This window comes from Myotis brandtii, unplaced genomic scaffold (assembly GCF_000412655.1).
Source record: "Myotis brandtii unplaced genomic scaffold, ASM41265v1 scaffold248, whole genome shotgun sequence".
Taxonomy (NCBI): domain Eukaryota; kingdom Metazoa; phylum Chordata; class Mammalia; order Chiroptera; family Vespertilionidae; genus Myotis; species Myotis brandtii.
This window is the reverse complement of record NW_005359397.1, coordinates 2079160-2099491: the sequence shown is the minus strand read 5'-3', so window position 1 is coordinate 2099491 and position 20332 is coordinate 2079160. Positions and strand designations below refer to the sequence as shown.

Sequence of the window (20332 nt, the reverse complement as noted above, 5' to 3'; positions counted from 1 at the left end):
CCAGTCAGAGAAAGATAAATATCACATGATCTCACTCATTTGTGGAATATAATGAACAACATAAACTGATGAACAAAAATAGAGCCAGAGACATAGAAGCATCGAACAGACTGTCCAACTAAGAGGGAAGGCGGGGAGGGGGGTAGTGGGAGCGGGAGGGGAGAGAAGAGTAAGAGATCAACCAAAGGACTTGTATGCATGCATATGAGCATAACCAATGGACACAGACAGTAGGGGGTTGAGGGCATGTGCTGGGTGGGTGGGAGCAGCTGAGGAGAGGTCAATGGGGGGAAAAGGAAATTTATGTAAGACTTTAAACAATAAAGAATTTAAATTAAAGAGAGAGAGAGAGAGTGTGTGTGTGTGTGTGTGAGAGAGAGAGAGAGAGAGAGAGAGCGACTGATTATCATGCACGAGACTGGCTTGTGAAATTATTATAATTCCCACAGCAAACCTGTGCAAAAACAGAATCAGTCTCTGAGTATAACTTTTCTTGCTGATACTGGGGACTCAGCAAGGATGGACACGGAAGGCCCAGATGGAGGCCTAGTTGAGAACAGGGCTCACAGAAGCTTAAGTAAAGTTTGGTAAAGGAGAGAGTCTTTGTCAGAAGAGCTGCCCAAACTATGGCTTGGGGACAAGAAGGCTTGGCAGAGAGGAGTGTCTGGTGTCCACTGTTGGACGGCATCATCAACTGCAGAGAAACATTTCTAGCTGAGAACAGCCCTGTGGAGGTCTTGGGGCTGCCCTGGGGCTGCGGGGATGTAAGGGAGGAAACATAATTGTCCCTCTGTTGGTGGCAGCGAGAAGAATAGCACCACGTGTTAGACCCATAGGGCCAGACCAGACGTGGGTTTAGCAACCTCAGTACTTGAGTTCTGACTAAAAAAAAATTCAGAGCCAACACTCAAACTATAAGAGAAAGTTTATTTAGAAAGTCACAGAGGTAGAAGAAGTGAGCAGTAGAAGAAATGGGCTCAGGAAACAAGTTACAGAGGCAAAAGAAGGGGCCCTTGGAGCTTAAGGGAGAGAAGGACAAAGGTAAGGCTCCTAGTGGGGAGAGAGGCTGGGGAAGGTAAAGGCGTGGGGGTGCTCCTGAGAGGGAGAGCATGCCGGGTCCTCCATCCTAAGGGTTTAGGGGTGGAGATTTTAGGGGAGGTTCAAGGGAGGATCTCAATAGACTATTCATCAGCTTTCCAGGTGTGCTCTTTCGGTCTGTGGTCTCCACTGATTGGTCGGTGCCAGGGCAGGGTCATTAGTCAATGCAGCTGGTCCTGATGTCAGCCTGTGGCATCGCTTGTCAGGTTTTACTGCTTTTCTGGGCCTGGACCTAAAACACAACTGAGCCCTACATGTATTTGATGTGGGCTAGACCCTCATTTGGTGGTGGTGGGGGTGGGGGTGGGGCTTAAAAAATGCTTAAGGGCTATTTTTTGGTACCCTTGTTTGTTCCCCCTCTAAAGAGGTCTACCCAAATAACTAGCAACATGCCAGGGGAGGAAAAGTTAGGGAAGGAACCCAACCTGATATGTTAGGAGGGGAAAGATTACCCTGGGGGCGAGGTCCTTGTTTTCCCAGCTTTGCCATCGCTAGGCATCTGGTGGGGCTTTCCACCCTGGTGACCTTCTGTACCTGGCCCATCCGTCCTTGCTCTGCTCATGTCTGCCTAACTGTCTACCACACTTCTGCCTTTCTAGGTTCTGTGGGAGACCCCCCTGTAATAAAAGACAGATAGACAAGAGAAAAACAGAGGTTTACTAACAGGCACACCTCTTGTACACTTGGGAGACACCCAGAAAAACTGAGTAAAGTTTCCTCCAAATGGCCCAAGCCACCACCTTAAATGGCATCTCCAGCTAAAGACCAAAGAAAGATGTTGGTGGGTGGGGAGTCCAGCTCTGGGAGGTTCTCAGGAAACGGGACAAAGTTGTTATGAAGGTTTGAGTCACTAATGAGAGTTTCTTATGCTTAGAGTCCTCCTTCTCCTCCAGGTACTGAGGGGCACCCTTGCAAATGGAGATTTCCCTTAGAAATGGAAATAAATGTCCCTAACCAAATAGTAATTGCTGCTCTGATTTTAGAGCTTCTCCAGTGTCTGCTCTCTCTTAGAAATAATTGAAACTGGACACTAACCAGACACACTAATCATGCTTGTCTTTCCTTGGTGACAAGTTTTCTTAAGTATCTTGCAGAACACAACAGGAAGCAGTACCTTAGCTCTTCCCCAGGGTCAACTGTGACCGGCTAATGTTAGCTGTGCGGATGGAAAAAAAGGGGGTTCTATGGAAAGTAACCTCACAGGGTGATCTGATCATAAATTCCTAACTGGGAGGTATGGTGGGTAGTCAGTCACGCCCCAGGCCTCTAACTTCTTTAGTGAAAGGTTTTGAGCCAGCCCTGTCCATTGTTCTTGTGCACCTAGGTTAGCACACCTTTGAAATAAGCTTCGACAACCCTCATCACATAATCTAGTTAACTGTCCGGTAAAACAATCCCCACCTTCTCTCCCACCCTCACGTAATCTTCCTTACGTTCCCTCTTGAATTTCAAATGCCTAAGAGAAACTGTCATCCTGGGGAGCATTTGAGACCTTGCTCCCCAGCATCTCATCAGTTCGGCTCAAATAAACTCTTGTGACCATTCTTTACAGCTTTGAAGTTTTCTTATGTCAAGAGCTGAAGCCAGTCTAGTCAAACTGCGTCTGCACAGTTGGCAATGGAACGACTGATGTGACTTCGAGAGCTCAGCAGAACCAAATGTCACACCCCTGGGAACTAGCGTGAAGACTCGGTCCCCGAGGACCCTCTTCCAAAGTGATGGGTGCCTGAAACTGTTGCCCAGCCAGGAGGAAAACCAACACCACAGGGAATGCATGATTTCAACCAATCAAACCCGGCCAAACTGGAATTCCTCTGTGCTTTCTCCTGATCTTCTTATACCTTACCTTCACTGGCTAAGTTCCAGAATCATCCAATCAGATCCTCCCAAATTAGAATTTCTGAATATGTACAACCTTTTCTTAACATCACCTCTTAACACTTATCTCGATTTGTCAGGGAGACAAACTTGAGTTTTGTTTCCTGTCTCCTTGTCTGGCAGCCTTGCAATTATGTTCTTTTCTCTACAAAAGACTGTTGCCTTGTTATTTGGTCTCTCTGTTGTACAGCAGGCAACGGGCCCACTTGGCATGATTGGTTACATTCTCAGCTCAAAATAATCCTTATGCCAAAGGCCTATTTTGGGGTGACATTCTGCTCCCCTTCAGGGGAAACCTCTGAAAGTATTCAAAACTAAAGCAAAAGATTACTGCATAGCTGTTTAAACTCTTGTGGGATCACTGTCTGGCAAGCGTCAGGTCATCTGCTGCTCCACAGAAATGTCACCTGGTTTGCTATATTATTGACATGCTGTCAAATACTGATCACATTGTGACAGTAGATATTGACGTGCAGATGACCAAGATGTTGTAAGGGTTTCTATCCAGTGGTTATGGTTTTCTTGCCTGTGGACACCATTTATTTCTGGACCTCGTTAGCAATCTCATCTCTGCAATTCTTTCTTTCACTGGTTATACACACTGGCTTCGTTTTAAAACATTTCATTGCTTAGGCAACAGATCTGAACAAGTGTTTGCCAACCAGTTTATGCAAATACGCCAACAAAGCTCTAGTAACAGTCTCTCCCAGGATGATCTGAGCATCTGCCTGCGGAAGAGTTAAAACACGGTCAAAAACACTGCCCACCCAGGGTGCTGTGAGAATGTCCTGGGCCCACAAGTCCCAATCTCAGCAAGGACAGTGGGGAGAGACTTCCATATCTCACCCCGCCTTAACATATTGATTCAAATATTCAAAAAAGCCTGGGGCAGGGACGGAGGAAGACAGCCTGGTAGATTGCTCTGCTGAGCATCCATTAGCATTTCAAAACGTGTCAAGTTGCTGGCAGACCTTTTTTTAATTGCTGCTAATCAGAGGTTCCCAGTGGGACCACGGAGGTATTCTTGGGTGTAAATCCCCTGCAAGAAAAATAGTGTCCAAAGAGAAAATGAGGGGGTGGGGTGATGCTTCAGCCATAAATACAAAAGGGCACCGATTTCAGACTCTTTACAGCTTGATTCCCTCACAAAGCATGAGTTTTCCATCCACCAGGGAGCCCAGCCCCAGGGTGGCCACGTTCCTTTAACATCTGGGCAGGTAATGCAGAAACAACACCAAATGCTGAGAAAAAACCATATGCATTCGTGTCTCTGCTGTCATCTTATTGTATTCTTTTAAAGGAAACGGAGCCCATAACATCACGCCCTTTCCATTCGCGAGGATATTTTCCCTCTGAGCAGTTCAGGGCAGGCGGCGGCAGGAGACGTAGAGCTGTTATGACTTACCCAGCGTGGAAACAAACAGACTTCCCGGAGGAGAACGGCGGAGGCTATTTATTCAGAGCTTGCTCCGGGGAGGGAGCCAGGCAGCCACTGTCACTCGGGGTTTGGCAGAGACTCAAAGGCAGGCAGGGGAGTGGAACGCTTTATAGTGGAAAAAGGAAGGATCCAGGGTGCTGTGGCTGGAGGTGGTTGACATGGGGACGCTGGAGGGGGGCTGACTAAAAGTGGGGCATCCTATGGGGTTGTTTGGGGAGCTTGTTTGGCTTTCTCTGGTTGGTCCTGAGTTGGGGGGGGGGCATAAAAATAAAATAAAAAAGAAGGGAAGCTGCCATAGACATCCAAGCGCTGACCCTTTAGGACTGGTTGCTGCAGAGGTTGTAGGTCAGTTTCACTGTCCCATAGGTCTGGCCATTGCCTGTCTGTGTCGGTCTCTCCCCGGGGCTGTGTTTATCATAACAACCAAGATCAAGCAGAGGAAACGATTTGCTTTGGACCAAGGTAAGGGCCCCTGCAAATCTGGAGCAGAACCAGCAACCAGTTTCGTGTAAACAAGACTATAAACGGAGCCCTTTAAAATGGAGCTGGAGCTACCGCGCCAGAGGAACAGCCTTGCGTATCTCACACCTCAACCTTAGAATGCTAAAAACCGGGCAAAGTGACCTCTGGACAGGTCCGGGGCAACCTTATTTCCCAAAGAGCTGGTGGCAAAGATAAGAAGAAAGCAGTTATTAAGATACAGGACTGATGACTACTGGGTTGATAATTAAAGGCATTGTTCAGAATTAACAATGTTCACGATGTTAGCTCATCCGCACCAATAGAAATGCCTGGCTTCTAAGGATGTAATTGCCCCCCTCCCATCTCTCATAAAGACCCATCCTCTCTGTTACCTAATGGGAGCATTATTTGGGCTTCTACCTGAATTAATGATGCCCAAACAGCTGCTCTTATTGATCTCAAATAAATCCTTGTTTGCCTCTCACTTTGAAAGGCCTTTTGCTTTTAGGTTAACATTAGGGCCACCTATTATTACACATGAAACCGCACTCGGGGAGCCAGGGCTCCCAGTCCCACTGTCACGGGGAAGACAGGCTCCTGGGGCCGCCTGCCGCTATGTAGTGGGACAGGCTGGGTGACTGGCTGTGGTCCCAGGGTCTGAGGGTGCACGGCTGCCGGAGCCTCTCCATGGCAGCCAGATGCTTCCTTAGAAGCCCTCTTCTCAGAGGGCACGGTGGGGGGGAATGCCCGTTCACTGGTCAGAGCCAGGAGAGGGGGAGACACCTACGTGATGGGTCAGGCTCGAGGGGTGGGCCGCTATGGGGCGGAAAGCTGACCCACTCCCGATGGTCCCCTGACCACGCTATGAGGGAGACAGAGCTGTGAAAAGGTCCGGCGATGAAAGACGGATCAATCAACAGAAGACATGGACCAAGGAGAGCAAGAAAAGCAGAATAACTGCGTCACCACAGTTCACTGGGTGGGAAGGCTCAGGCTGCTCAGAGCAATACAATGGTGGGTGGAAGAGGGGCCCCGCAGCGGCTGTTCTCAGCTGCCCAGAGAGACAGATTGTCCAAAGGAACCGCGGTCCTTTCTTACCCTTTTCTCCACGCGGAGAAATGCTCTTGCTTCCCTTGCACTCCAAGTTGGCGTGTTTGGCAAAATATCTTTCTCATGTACCTCCTTCCCTGCAGCCCCTGGAGCTGGGCTCCCAGGCAAGAGCGGAGATGTGAGGTCAGTGTGGCCCATCCTAGAAACCCTATCCTGCGGCATGTGTCTGCTCTGCAGCTGAAGGAAACCTGGCCCTTGAGACCAAGTGGGAAGGTCTTTGGATCTAGTCAGGAGTTGACCTGGGTGTTGGGTGACCCTGGCCAACGCACTTAAACTTGTGGTGTTTATTTTAGAACCTGTCCAATTGGGGATGCCACCCCTGTCCGAGCCAGGTCGCACTCTCGTTCCTTTTAATGCGGCGTGATAGGAAGCTGGGACTCTGAGAGACAGGCAACAGACAAGGGGCTCCCATCTCCCATCCTAGGAAAGGCAAGTCCGAGAAAATCCACACAGTATCTGGTTACAACTTCCTCTGTCTGAATGTGAGACTCTACACTTGGCCAAGTGCCCTGGCTTGTCTCTGGGAACAGAAAAAGAGAGAGAGGGCTACCCCTGAGGCTGTGCCCCTGCCACCTTTCCTGGGGCAAAGGATCCCAACTTATTTCAGGCTCTTTCTTCAAGGCCGAAATTCTGGGTTAAAGGTGACGTTTAATCAGAATGCTCTTCCCTCCTGTGGGGCAGACATAGTCAGACACACGTCTCCATAGTCTTGACTACAAATGTTTTCCAACAAGCAAGCATAATTTCTAGACAAAGAGGGAAAATAAACCGGAAATGTGCAAAATTACATGTACTTTTCCTTGTTGCAGATCCACAGTACATGCCTTGGACAAGTAATGCATCCATCATCATACAGTCGCTTAAGAAAAAGACAATTGTTCTATTCGTCCCCCCTGCTGCCAATGAGCAAGAAAAATCTCCATCACCGAAAAGCAGATTTCTCCCCCAGGGTTTCCCTAAATAGTGCAGAGTCTCTACCAGTCAAATCTAGCACCAACTTGGTCTGCGTTTGCATTCATCTTTGTGATGAACAGAATTCTCTTTCTTGGAAACAGGAGATGTGTATTGACTAAGGAAAGACAAGGCTCTTGCTTAGGTTTGGGGGTGAGAGAAAAGAAGGGCAAGAATAAAAGACCAACATTTTCTTCTTGCCAGGAGTAAAGCTTTTGATCTGCCAAAGCGAGAAGCTTATCAAAGAAGGGAAAGTGGCCCACAGAGCTGTGGAACTGAACCTACAGGGGACACGATCGTGGGGTGAGGGCTGAGCCAGCTTCTCGGTGTCCCCTTAATATGACCCCCCCTCTACCCGGGAGCTCACAGGGTCTCCTCGAAGCTGACCCCATGGCCACCGCCAGCCAGTGTAGGGACTTGTTCAGAGTCGCACTCTGACCCAGAGACTGTGGTCACCGTCCATCTTGGCTTGCCCCATAGATGGTTATTCCAGGAAAGATCAATTTGGGGCCCATCTTTTGAAGAGTTCTGGAGGCAGCAGTATGCAAAGTTGTCCTAGTGTCCTAGAAACATGTCCAGTGGCTGTGCCAGGACCCTGCAGGCCCGTGTGAGCTGCTGCTTGTGACCAGTGACCTGGAAGAAGGCCCAAAGGATCTGGGCATCAGCCAGCAGATGCTGCGCCAGGAGGAGGGACAGCAGGGTGGCTGCATCTGGAAACTCTTATCACCCCATAGACCTGCTAAGATGAAATTCAACAGGGGCAAATTCGAGGTCTGTGTGTGAGCTCAAGTGCAAGCCAAATCCCTGAGAAAGATAGTCCAAAATTCAACTTCTCTTCTACACTTTGACTAGAGTCTTGGTGGATTTGTGCAGAATCTGGGGGCTAAGCAAAACATAGAAATGACCTAGCCCAACCAGTCACTGTACAGATAAGGGCCCAGGGGCCCAGAGAGACTGTGACCTCATTGAGACTTGAAATTCAGCCCTCCCCAAGCCTGACGGGTGTGGTAACACTGTCGGTGCATGTCTGGTGCCGGGTCTGGCACCAGCACACAGCAGTGTTTGAGAGTACAAGCAGTGGCCCCAGTTCTGTCACTCACATGCCATGAAATGTGCACAAGCTATTATCCTGTTTCATCATCTGAAAATCGGGTAAGAAAAAGTCAGTGACAGATCACAGCAAGTTTTCAATAAATGTTAGATATTTGTATGCTGTGTTTAGTACTTTCTGGAACTCTTCATGTAAACAAACATAGATGTAAGTTTAGAAATAGATATATTTTTTCACAAGCTATTTAATGTGTTTCCTCGTCTGAGAATGCAGTACAAAGTCAGTGTGTGTGTGTGTGTGTGTGTGCGCGCGCGCGTGCGCACGCATATAACATTTATATAGTTTTAAAATGTATATATACAACTATTGGATGAAAAGGACCGAGGATCTGACTTTGAAAATAGTCCTTTAGAAAAACTGCAGGTTTCGGCTGAGTACAAATCCAGCAGGAACTAAAGATGTGACCAGGCTGCTAACCAAGCTAATGACACTCCAGGCTCCATTAGAATTATCAAGAGAGGAAACAGCCTTAGTGTTTTTTGCGTTAATCAGACCATGTTTAGACCATTGTTCCCAACTGCAAATCACAGCGCTGTTACCAAGCTGACATCCAGGATGCGGGGAAACTGAAACCTTGCCTGTAAGGGAAACTGAGGCAATGTGGAGCACTCAGCCAGAGAACGCTTGACGCCTGGGTGGGATATGATGCAGTGTACAAAGCGTGTCATGAGGATGACAGCAATTCAAACAGTGAAACCCGGGCAGTAGATGGAAGTTAAAGGGATGGCTATTTCACCTCGATACAGGGATGACATTTTCAGCAATCACAGATATTCACGACACAGTTGTCCACGCTGTACGGGAAGTTCCCCAGCACGAAGAGTGTGAGTGGTAACCAGCTGTTGTAAAAGGGCTCTTGCATTTGGTAGTTGGAAACCTCGATACAAGGATGACATTTTCAGCAATCACAGATATTCACGACACAGTTGTCCACGCTGTATGGGAAGTTCCCCAGCACGGAGAGTGTGAGCGGTAACTAGCTGTTGTTGTAAAAGGGCTCTTGCATTTGGTAGTTGGAAATGATAATATCTACTGTTGTTATCCCTAATTCTTACAATAATTCTTTAAGGTAAGACATATGTCTTCATTTTTACAGTCAAGAACACTGAGGCTCTAAGAGGTTATTTGCAAACCCATACACCTATTAACTGGATGAACCAAGATTCCAATCCAGATCTGATTCTGAATTGCACATTCATTCCATGAGGTCATGATGCCGGCTTTTCAGTTCATGTCCCCCCATTTCCACCTGTTCATCCTGTTCCACCTGGTTAGTCAGGTCAGAACTCAATGCAGAATAGCAAAGTCCCTCATTGCAATTCCACCTCTGATCAAGTTTGCTTACATTTTCTGAAAGAATCTGTAGGCTCTGGCCAGTGTGGCTCAGTTGGTTGGGTGTTGTCCTGTGCACCAAAAGGTTGCCAGTTCGATTCCTGGTCAGGGCACATGCCTGGGTTTCAGACTCAATCCCTGGTAGAGGGCATGCTTTTTATTTTTTTCTCTCTCTCGCTCTCTCTCTCTCTCTCTCTCTCTCTCTCTCTCTCTCTCTCTCTCCTTCCTTCCTCTAGCTAAAAAATATCAATTAAAAGGACCAAACAAACGCATAGGACCCTTAGAAAGGAAAATGCAAAGAAAGAAATATCCATAAGAGTTAAATTTCTTGAATAGAAATACAAACACAGTGCCTTAAGTGGAAAACAAAATATATTTCTTATTTTTTAAATATATTTTTATTGATCTCAGAGAGGAAGGGAGAGGGAAAGAGAGGGAGAAACATCAATGATGAGAGAGAATCATTGATTGGCTGCCCTCTGCACACCCCCTACTGGGGGTTGAGCCTGTAACTGGGCATGTGCCCTTGACTGGAATCAAACTCGGGACCCTTCAGTCCACAGGCTGATGCTCTATCCACTGACCCAAACCAGGCAGGGAAAAACATATTTCTTAAAAACCAAAACAAACACAGGTCTGGATTGGCAGTGGCCTCCGCAGAGTAAAACCAACATACACCCCCCTTCTCTTGGGCATGTGCCCTTGACTGGAATCAAACTCGGGACCCTTCAGTCCACAGGCTGATGCTCTATCCACTGACCCAAACCAGCCAGGGAAAAACATATTTCTTAAAAACCAAAACAAACACAGGTCTGGATTGGCAGTGGCCTCCGCAGAGTAAAACCACACCACACCATGTCCCTTCTCTTTGCACAGCCACCACACCATGTCCCTTCTCTTTGCACAGCCACCACACTGGTCCTTTCTCTTTGCAGAGCCACCGTTCAGGCGCCTGCTGCTGAGTGGATGAGACCCTAAAGCTCGCCTGGGAGGAGGTGCCAGGACTGTCAGTGTCGCAGAGTTCACAGCAACAGCTCAGCGAGGAAACCCAGGGCTTCGAGGGATGTCAGAGCAGGAGGTTCCTGGTGATCACACGGCCTTTCCTTCCCATTTTACAGGTGAAGACACTGACGCCTGGAGAGGTAGAGGGGCTCTCCCAGGCCCCGAGTGAGTCGGTCTGAGACTCTGGGACTGGACGCAGGGCCTGCACGCTGCGCCAGGGGAGCTGTATCACAGCAGCAGAGGCCAGCCCCACCCGGCGCTAGTGAACATCGGTGGGCCTTTCCAATGCGCCACAGGATAATCTACTGTGCACACATGACTGAACTGCACTACAATTGTTGTTTATTTGCATTTTATCCATTTCTCTCTACGTATCTTCGTATATTTGTATAACAGCTTTATTAAAATATAATTCCCATACCATACCAGGCACTCACCCTACCACACACACACACACAGAGACCACATTTTACCCACCATGATGCCCTACACACACACACACACACACACACACACAGACCACATTTTACCCACCATGATGCCCCCTCAGGCTGAATAGTTAGGGTGAGGGATTTAAACCCCTGACCTGTGCGTCTCTAAGGACCTCCAACCTGTGTGCCCTTTGGCTTTCTGGCCATAACCCTGGGTAAGCTGAGTCCCACTGCTGCACAAGGGACAGCCCACCCTAACCCCAGCCCACCGCTGAGTCATTCTGATTCTAGCTCCATCGCTAGGTCCTGTCCTGCGGGTGGATCTGCATGGAGCTTGTCTTAGTTTCTGTTGCTACTGTAACAGATCATCACAAACCCAGTGACTTCATACAGACTGGTTACCTCACAGCTGTGAGCTGTGAGGCTCACGCAGGCCTCCCTGGGTCAGAGTCAAGGTGTCAGCAGGGCTGGGTTCCCCCTGGGAGCTCCAGGGAGCACCATTTCCTTCCAGAGGCTGCTGCAGCCCTTGGCTTGTATCCCACCTTCCCCATCTTCAAAGTCAGCAAGAGAAGTTGATGCCTTCTTATATGACATCGCTCTGACCTTCTCTTCCACTCTGAAGGACCCCTGTGATTACCCGGGGCCCGCTAGGATAATTCACAACACTCTCCCGATGTGAAGGTCAGTTAATTTGCCACCTTAATTCCATCAACCTTAGCTCTCCTTTGCCGTATAACATAACATATTCACAGGTACCTGGGATTAGAATGTGTATATCTTTGGGGGCCCATTATTTTGCCTAACACAGAGCTCAGCTGACACTGAGTGAGGCTCTTACTGTGTTTGAGGACCTGTGCTGGGCCCTTCCTGTGCCCCAGAGGAAGTAAAAACAGCGCAGAGACCATGTATGATACACATCTTTACATAGACAAGAGGCATGCACACACTTATGTGCACACACACACAGATAGCAGGCCAGGGTGCAGGATACATTATCCAGAGCACCAGGAGGGGGAGAGAAGATGAGCTTTGAGGAGCCCATTTTACCTGAATCTGGGACCCGGGACTTGGTGACTTTAAGAAAGCAATCGCAGCAGAGCCATTTTGATGGTGATAGAATGGAACAGAGATAAGGACTGAAGAGGAAGCAGGAGAACCGAGGTCTGGTGAGCGCCCTGGCAGGAAAGCATAAAGGAACGGCTGCAGCAGGAGCCTTTTACCCAACTGTTGGTTCCTTCCGACTTTTCCAAGATCGTGACCCCACAGCCTAATAGACTGGGCACCTGGGAATGCGACTGGGTGACAGGTTCGCTGGAACCTAAGCAGGGCAAGGAAGAGGACAGCTCCCTGACCGCCCAGGGGACACGCGGCTCTCCCACACCATCACGCGACCTGATGCTCGCCTGCATCCCCTCTGCAGAAAGGACCTACTTTGCTGCATGTGTCAGGGTCCCAGCCGCTCAAAAGGGTCACTGAAGCGAGTTTAAAGAAGGGACTGTTTACAGAGGGAGGGTGCAGTGAAGGGTGCTGAGAAGCAGGGAGAAGCACCGAGGGATATAGAAAACGTCATTAAACCCTAAGCCTGGAAGGGGAAGGGAGGGAGCTGTGGCTGGAACCCAGGAGAGCTGCAGGAAAGGGTCTGCCGATAAGGGCTGTGCAGGGCTGGGTGCAGGGCTGGAAGGGGTGTTCCCACCTCTTCCCCTTAGCACCCTCTGATCTATCGCTGGTGCTTCCCACGGGCGGTTCCCATCAGAATCCAGGGGCAAGAACCCCCAGCTGATGCAGCCCACAGAAGTCAGCCTCTGGGGGCACAGAGCCTCGCCATGTCCAGCCCTCCCCACCCTGCTCTGCCCCTGTCCCCAGCAATTCTAGAAATAACTGGATGTGGTGAGGCTCTCGCAGAGACGGCAGACACACACAGTTTCCATCACTTTAACTAGAACCCAGGGCCCTGACAGCAATAGAAGGGAGCTGCCAGAGCAAAGGGAGAAAGAAAGGCAACGGAGAGAGAAAAGGCAGGGTTGGGAGGCAATAGGAGCGGAGTGGGGGAAGCTCTCCGCTGTCAAACGAGGCGCTGCGCCTTTGCTTAAAAATCGGAGCATGGAGCTGTTTGTCTAACACCCGGAGCACCTCACCAGCCCACATCTGCCGTCATTTTGGATGAGCTCACGGAGCCATCCGTGCCGCTCCTGGGCCCGTTTGTGGTTCTATTAAAGCGCTTTTTAATTGCCACATTTTCCGAGGCAGAGAAAGCCTAATCTGAATGCAGCTTTAACACCAACAGCAATCAGCAGAGATCCATCAATTAGCATCCGACGTTAAGCAACGCAGAACGTTCTCCAAGGCTCAGAGGGCCTCTCCACACCTGAACATCCTACAGGGTTCATTCTTTCCTGTTTGAATAATATGCGGGGCTCTTGACTCACGGTCTTGACTGACAGACAGCTTTTCTCAGCCGCCAAAAGAATAACCAATTTTCTACTGTAGCGCTTTTCTAATGCAAACAGAACAGCTCCAACAAAGCTTTTTACTCTGGTACTCACAGCTTTTTTTTTTTTTTAAAAGGAAAAAAGGATCGGCTTCAAACCACTAATTATAATTTATTATAACAATACTTCCCAGGAAGCAGAGTTCTTGCTATAATTAACTGCTGAGGAGTAGGATGAAACAACTGTTTATTTCATTTCAAGCTACTTGTTCAGAATTTGTCACCCCTTGCAACTTAACTCGCAATCAAATCTAAATTCCAAATGTTATGGGAGCACTGTCAACTTTGGGCTGAATACTCAGTGATTTTCTCTCTCTTTTCTTAAGAATTTTTCTTCAGGTTGTGCCATTTGCTCTAATTGAGAGAGAAAGATTTTTCTCCTAAAATGTTAATATATTTATGCCTCCCCTGTGATGTCGCAACATGTGATGGTTGGGCGTCAAGATGGCTTTCAGATGCCGCCACCCCTGCCGGGCTGTGAGGATTTTGAACTGTGTGGCTTTACTGGCGTTCGTTCAAACGTCACCACGGAGAGGCCCCTTTTTCATTTTATGCCATTGTCACTGCACGGAGGCTTGTACTGACCCTGGGGTCCCTTATCTATAAAGTGGGGATGATATTTTACAGCCCACAGAGTTGTTGTGAAGAGTGAGTGTAATCTGAGCATTTGGCACAGGACGTGGCATACAGAAAGCAAGCAGTTCCTACTTTTACTTTTTGCTAGCCAAGAAAGGCAGCACAGCAGTGACTGAAGTGGGGAGAGAGCAACGTATCTTTCCTATGGCTGGTCTTTGAATCTAGGATGGGAACTGTCTGCAACTGAACAGCAGAGCGTAACAGCCTCGGAGCAGGCCAGACTTCTGAAATCCTCTCTCCTTAATTCTCAACACAGGCGCCAGAACGAAATGATTTGCAATTATTTGAATCTCAAGTGGCTGGGGTGACAAATACTTCTCCCAGGTGCCTTCTTATCCAGCTGCTCTGACCGTCAGATCATTGGACTGAGATTTTCCTCTTCAACATGAAGTAAGAAAGTCGGCGCCTGGCCTTCTCTGGTATACAAATCCATGAGACTATTTATAAAGTTCAGAGAATTCCTGGCAAGAAGTTACTTCTTAAGGATGTATTTCACCTACAGTTACTGAGGTGTCTGTCCCCTCTGGCAGCTGGGAAAGTTGTTATTCTGCTTTGATGCCCCGTCTAAGGATGTTAGGATGAGAACACACAAACATTGCTGATGCATTCCACTTTCTGCAAATGGAAATCGTTTCACTACTGTTTGTGACAATAAGAGCACCATGTGCTTATTGCAAAGCATTGAAAATAAGAAAAGCATCGTGCAGTAAAGAGGTACCTCAGTAGGCATGGGCTGCTTGAACCTGCACCTTTGCAAGATCTTCAGGACTTGCCCTTGGCCCAAGCCTTGGAGAGGACCTCTGGGCCTTTGGAGTGTCCTGCCTGCCGAGTGTCTTTGTACGCCTGATAGACACCAGAGAGTCTGCTAACAACGTGATTTAGGGGGAACGCTGCTTGTAAGTATGCCTGAAGCTTCGGGCCACACTGTATCCATTTGAACTCTGGATTGTGGGGTCTACATACCTACGTGACCGACCTGTGGACACCGAGGCTCAGTGAGCCTCGCCAGTTATGAGCTTCCCTGGTTGGCAGCACTTCACGTGTGTGGTTACACATGTTGCTGGAAGAATTAACTTCTGTCTCTGTGACTCCACTCGGCAAGGACGAATGGGAGCTTGTCCTGGTTTGTCCTGGACTCTCTTATGTGCCCTTTCCCTTGGCTGATATTAATATGTATCCTTTTGCTGTAATAAACTGTAACTGTGAATATAACAGCTTTTCTGAGTCCTGTGAGTCCTACTAGTAAATCATTGAACATGATGGATGATGTTGAGGATGCTCAATGCAAGTACAAAAAATAAAACAAAAATTATTCATTGTCCTAATTCTAGTGTTACCTAATATATATACATATATATTAGGTAGATAGATATAGATATTACATAGATTAAATAGATACATATATATATACACACACATACATAAGGACTTTTTCTATACAATCTAACATTTTTGTTAATATAAAGTGGATCATATTATATACTCTCTTTAGTAACTCTTTCTCAGTTAATACCTGATGAACACATTTCCTATGCCCTTAAATATAAAGATGTTGTTTGTACAGCATTCTGTTGTACAGAACTCGTGATATTTATTTAATCAGTCATCTATTGATAGGCATTTGGGTTGCTTCCCCCTTTTGGTATTATAAACAATGCTGTGATGAACGTCCTTGGAGATAACCTCTTTGCAAGCTTTCCTCCTTATTTGTGAATGTTAATCTCATCCAAAAAGACACAGAAACATCCAGAATAGTTTGACCAAATATTTGGCACTACAGCCCAGCTGAGTCGACCCAGCTGAGTTAACCCCACATCTCTCCACCATGATTTCTCCTAAATTAGTTTGGTTTATGAATCATCAGGCCACCAAGTTCCTCCAAAACCAAGAAGCCTACAGAACCCGGTTCACACAGGCCTGTGTGGGTAGGACAGACTTCAGCGAATGCTGGGGTAGACAGGATGGTTCTTTTTCAGCAACACAAACAACTTCGAATTGCAGATAAAACCCCTGCCATTTTGACCCACCCTCTTCTCTCTCCCTTTCCTTTCTGTTCTCCCCTACCCCAAAGTTAGTATTCATTTCTAATCAAAACCAATCTAGATATTTCTATTGATTCCGTGATATCTGCCAAACCACACCTCCAGGATCTCACTTTCCATAGGGAGGTATTTTCCTAAATAAAGACAATTGCCTAAGAATCCCAGTACCAGCTGTAGACCATCCCTCCATCTCAAAACCTTCAATACCTGCTTCCCCATTATTTCCGTTTAAAGGTTGGTATAAATTTCATTTTATTCTACTCCCCTCCAAATCATCCAAAAAGAGGGAAAACGCTAAGCTGATTACATTTAAAATCTAGTAAATCCCTTCTAAGAGAGGAGGGTCTGTGAGCACCGTGAGGCAGGTGAAAAGTGAGGGAATAAAACCACCCAGGGCAGGTGTGGCGTCACCCCTGGGTGGTGGTGGGGCCAGGAGGTCGACCTGGGCCTGGCAGAAGGACACTGCCAGGTGGCACACGCTTTGCAAATGTGACCCACAGATCCCAGCTGTGAAGGCAGGGGTCACCCAGCGTGCCCTGTCCCCAGCTCCGCCCAGTGGCCTGACTGAGGAATCGGGGAGGCAGCTTGCCTCTGAGGCCTCCCACCTCCAGTGTCAGGCCCTCCTTTGGAACTGCTTCCCTGTTGAAATTCACATCTGATTTCGTTTCCCTCTGAGTTCCTGTCACATTGGAAAGTAATTGGATCAAGGAAACCCAGCTGATGCCTGTAGTGATTGCAGAAAATACACTGTAATAGACAGCGGCTAAAAGTGCAATGCTTGTAGTCACCAGTGGTGGGAGAAGTGTTTGGGGAGCAACTGCCTTCCTTGCTGCATTTCAAGACGCACTGTGGAGCCTCAGTCTCCTGATCTGGGAGCAGAGGGGGTGAGGAATAGAGAGCATCCTCAGAGCGAACTAGGGGTGCAGCGGACCCCTGCACCGAGACTGATCGCGCCCCAAGAAAAGCCCACGTGGCGGGCTGCTCACGGCCACTCCTGGGGCACTGCACCCACCTTGTACCCCGCCGGGCTGTCGCGCTGTCCCTGCGGTCGTCGATTCCGGGCGAAGGAGCAGGCTCTGCTGCGGACCTGCGTCCCTCCGGCTGCAACACAAGACACGAGGGGTCGGAGCAGCGCCCGGGTCCCGTGTTGTAGCCCGAGGTCTCACACCGTGTCAAGGTGAGCCCGGCCTGGGGGCGCCTACCCCGCTTCCAGGTGGGCGCCCGGTTCGGCTTGGGGAATCCGGCGTGCTGAGCATCTGGACCAGCAATCTATAAAGCAACAGAGGCTGGCATTGGGGTGGGGTGCTGGGACTGGGCTGTCCTGGGGCCACCCTGCCCCAGCAGCGGGTGTACCCCGTGTCCAGGTGAGCTGCCGGGCCTGCTGGAATTGCCCAGACAGTCCACGTGCCTTTAATATTAAAAATGAATGACGGCTGTTTACAAGCCACTAATTACAGTTTAATGCAACAATACTTCCTAGGAAATGGGTTCCTACTCTAATACTCTGATGAGGATTTCATAAATGCCAGACTAGCACAATGAATTGCCCTGAATTGTAAGAAATATCTGTACTTTGGGAGTGAGGCAGGAAACACATTATTGCTATCCATTTCCTATTGGCCTATGGAGGATTTATTGCTTGTTTGTGGCTGATTTTTATTCAAAAACTCCTACATATCATTTCATGTAGATTCTTTTCGGTGGGTCATTTCTGGTTTTCTTACAGAATAAAATGAGGTCAGTCCAGAATAAACAAACAAACAAACAGAAAGAAAGAAAAGGGGAGCTACTGAAATGTCTCCTCCAGAATCCCGCTGGGCTCAGCCTGTCGCGAAATCATGGGCTTCAGGACTGACTTCTCCCTCCCATCAATCTTGTTCAGCCCACAATAAAAAAGAAGAAGAAAAAGAATCTTGTTCAGCCCTTCTTTGGAGAAAGCGGCAGACTGTGCATACAGATGAGACACTAAGTCAAAGTGTAGAAATTAAATATCACATGGCTTTTTACCAATGAAAGAAGACAAGACTTCCACGGACTCACCAAGTAGGAGGTAGAAGAGGGACAACCCTACAGGCTTAGCTCAGAGGTGGTGCAGGTCCCCTTCCCGACCACCACAAGAAAGCCAGGTGAAACTTTTTAGTTGGCGAAGGGCCTTGCCTTCAATTTGTTAAAAGGCAACATCTGCAAAGTGCAATAAAGCGAAGCACAATAAAATGAGGTATACCTGTATCGTGCCCACATTTGTACAGAAACTGAAAATTGAACAGGTTTGAAAAGGGGAAACATTTCTTCTCTTGCCTGTTTGAAAAGATTTACAAGGGTTCTTCCCAGGTAACCTGGATACTTACTCACCATTGTATCCCAGCGTGTGCAATGCCTGGGCGGCACGCATCCCCCAGATGAGGTAATTTCCCCCTCAGGCTCCTTTCGCAAGTCAGGGGATCCTTACCCAGGACCACAGCAGGTTGTGGGGAAGCAAGAGAAGGCCCAGGGCGGCTCGGGCCCTGCTGGCTGCCATCCCACTTCGGTCCCTGCCTCTTCCTCCCCAGCAGAGCCTGATGGGTTTCCAGGGGCCGTGTCCCAGCATTCCTTGCGGCTGGTGGCCTGTGACACAGTTGTAACCATGACAGATTTAAGCTCTTCTTTTTCTGTTGTCATGGGGGCTGACAACAGTGAGCCCATGAATCTGAGCCTTTGGCCTGCACCTCTCTCTGCTCTGAATGTAAATGCGCTGCCTAGAAGCTGTCTGTGAGCATGAGGAGGAAGGAGCCCGTGTCCTTGATGGGCCTCACACTAGCCCTGCCCTCCCGCCTCTGGGCTTCTCATTAGTTAAGTGCAAGCATCCATTCAGGGAATATTACCACAGTAGCTTCTAGAAAAGAAGTTCTCAACCTGTGGGTCGCGACCCCTTTGGGGGTCGAACGACCCTTTCACAGGGGTCGCCTAAGACCATAGGAAAACACATCTATAATTACATATTGTTTTTGTGATTAATCACTATGCTTTAATTATGTTCAATTTGTAACAATGAAAATACATCCTACATATCAGATATTTACATTATGATTCATAACAGTAGCAAAATTACAGTTATGAAGTAGCAACGAAAATAATTTTATGGTTGGGGGTCACCACAACATGAGGAACTGTATTAAAGGGTTGTGGCATTAGGAAGGTTGAGAACCACTGTTCTAGACGGAGGGTACAGCAGGAGCAAGGCAGACAGAGACCCCCATCCTTATAAAGGTCACATTCTAGGGGAGACAGACAGATTAAATATGGATGAAAAGGCGAAGATACGATGGGAGGAGAGAAGGGCTTGGGAGAAAAGTAGAGCAGAACAAGGGGGCTAGAACGTGCAGAGCAGGCGCGCTGCTGTGAAAAACTTCGCCAGGAGGTGCCCTGGGAAGATCTGAAGGAAGACAGGCACAGACCTGTGACTCCTGCCACCGGGAGGGAGAGAGGGAGGTGGGAGAACGAGCAGTCGCATCAATATTGCAAGCGTGAGAACAAATCAGCGGATGGCGGTAGAGACAAAAAGGATTAGTGCCTTGTTTTCTGCCCCTGGTGTGTTAAATAAAACCGCATGTGATTGCGCAGAGCAGAACACTGGCCTGTGGCTGCACCAGCGGGGGGCTCCTCTCCTCACACCCCTGAGCACTGGGAAGGCTCGCTCTGCTCTCTGCTCACGTCCCCCAGGAAGCTCTGGCTCCAGGGATCCTGCCCTCCAGTAGCTCGGAGCACGTAGGTGGCAGCCTCTAGCTTATGTAAGCGCTTTCTAGGGCTTCTGGGCTTTACTGTGTCGTCAAAGACTTCATTGCATTCAAGGGGCCAAGGACAAGACCTCTGAGGAAGGAGAACCTGTCACAGAGCCACTGGGCAGTGGCCGCTGCTGGCTGTTGGGAGAGGACCCCGCTCCCCGAGACCTCGGCTTAGAACGCCCGATGGTGTCTGTGTCCCCGGGCAGCCAGGCTCAGAGGGCCAGCTCTGTCTGTCTAAACTCAGAAGGAAGTCTGCACACGATGACCTCACCTTTGAAAATCAGCACTGAGTTCTGGTTGAAGAGAGTGAAGGTATCCCACTGTTATCAGCACTTTTTTTGTTATTGTGTTGATGTTAATCCTCACTCGAGGATATTTTTCCATTGATATTTAGAGGGAGCAGAAGAGAGGGAAAAACAGAGAGAAACATCAATGTGAGAGAAACACACTGATCGGTTGCCTCCTGCACAAGCGGGCGGAATCAAACCTGGACCCTTCAGTCCCCAGGCCAACGCTCTATCCACTGAGCCAAACCAGCCAGGGCTCTTATCAGCACTTTTGATGTGAACATGTGTGGCTCCCTGTGGTGTAT

At 48.5% G+C, this 20332-nt stretch overlaps 1 protein-coding gene across 4 annotated transcripts; it reads right to left on the bottom strand.

The window, feature by feature from the left end:
* Window positions 1-1227: 1227 nt before the first annotated feature.
* Window positions 1228-20112, bottom strand: LOC106726296. Of its 4 annotated transcripts, none has more exons than XM_014540597.1 (4): window positions 18332-18662; window positions 17182-17248; window positions 16992-17080; window positions 1228-1715 (listed from the first exon to the last, which is right to left on the bottom strand). In XM_014540597.1, the coding sequence occupies exons 1-4, from the start codon at window positions 18369-18371 to the stop codon at window positions 1675-1677; spliced, it is 237 nt and encodes a 78-aa protein (XP_014396083.1). In that variant the 5' UTR covers window positions 18372-18662; the 3' UTR covers window positions 1228-1674. The 4 variants fall into 4 exon arrangements, with proteins under 4 accessions (XP_014396083.1, XP_014396082.1, XP_014396080.1 ...); XM_014540596.1 differs by having other exon boundaries at window positions 18429-18662; XM_014540594.1 differs by lacking the exon at window positions 1228-1715 and adding an exon at window positions 20012-20112 and having other exon boundaries at window positions 16340-17248; window positions 18429-18583.
* Window positions 20113-20332: the final 220 nt, after the last annotated feature.

Bases quoted from the DNA above. Each gene is read 5' to 3' on its own strand.
- LOC106726296 (XM_014540594.1), bottom strand. From the start codon at position 18,566: ATGCTGGGACACGGCCCCTGGAAACCCATCAGGCTCTGCTGGGGAGGA. The intron at 17,249-18,428 runs GTAAGGATCCCC...GTTGCTTTATAG, and splicing joins ACAACCTGCTGTGGTCCTGG to ATTGCTGGTCCAGATGCTCA.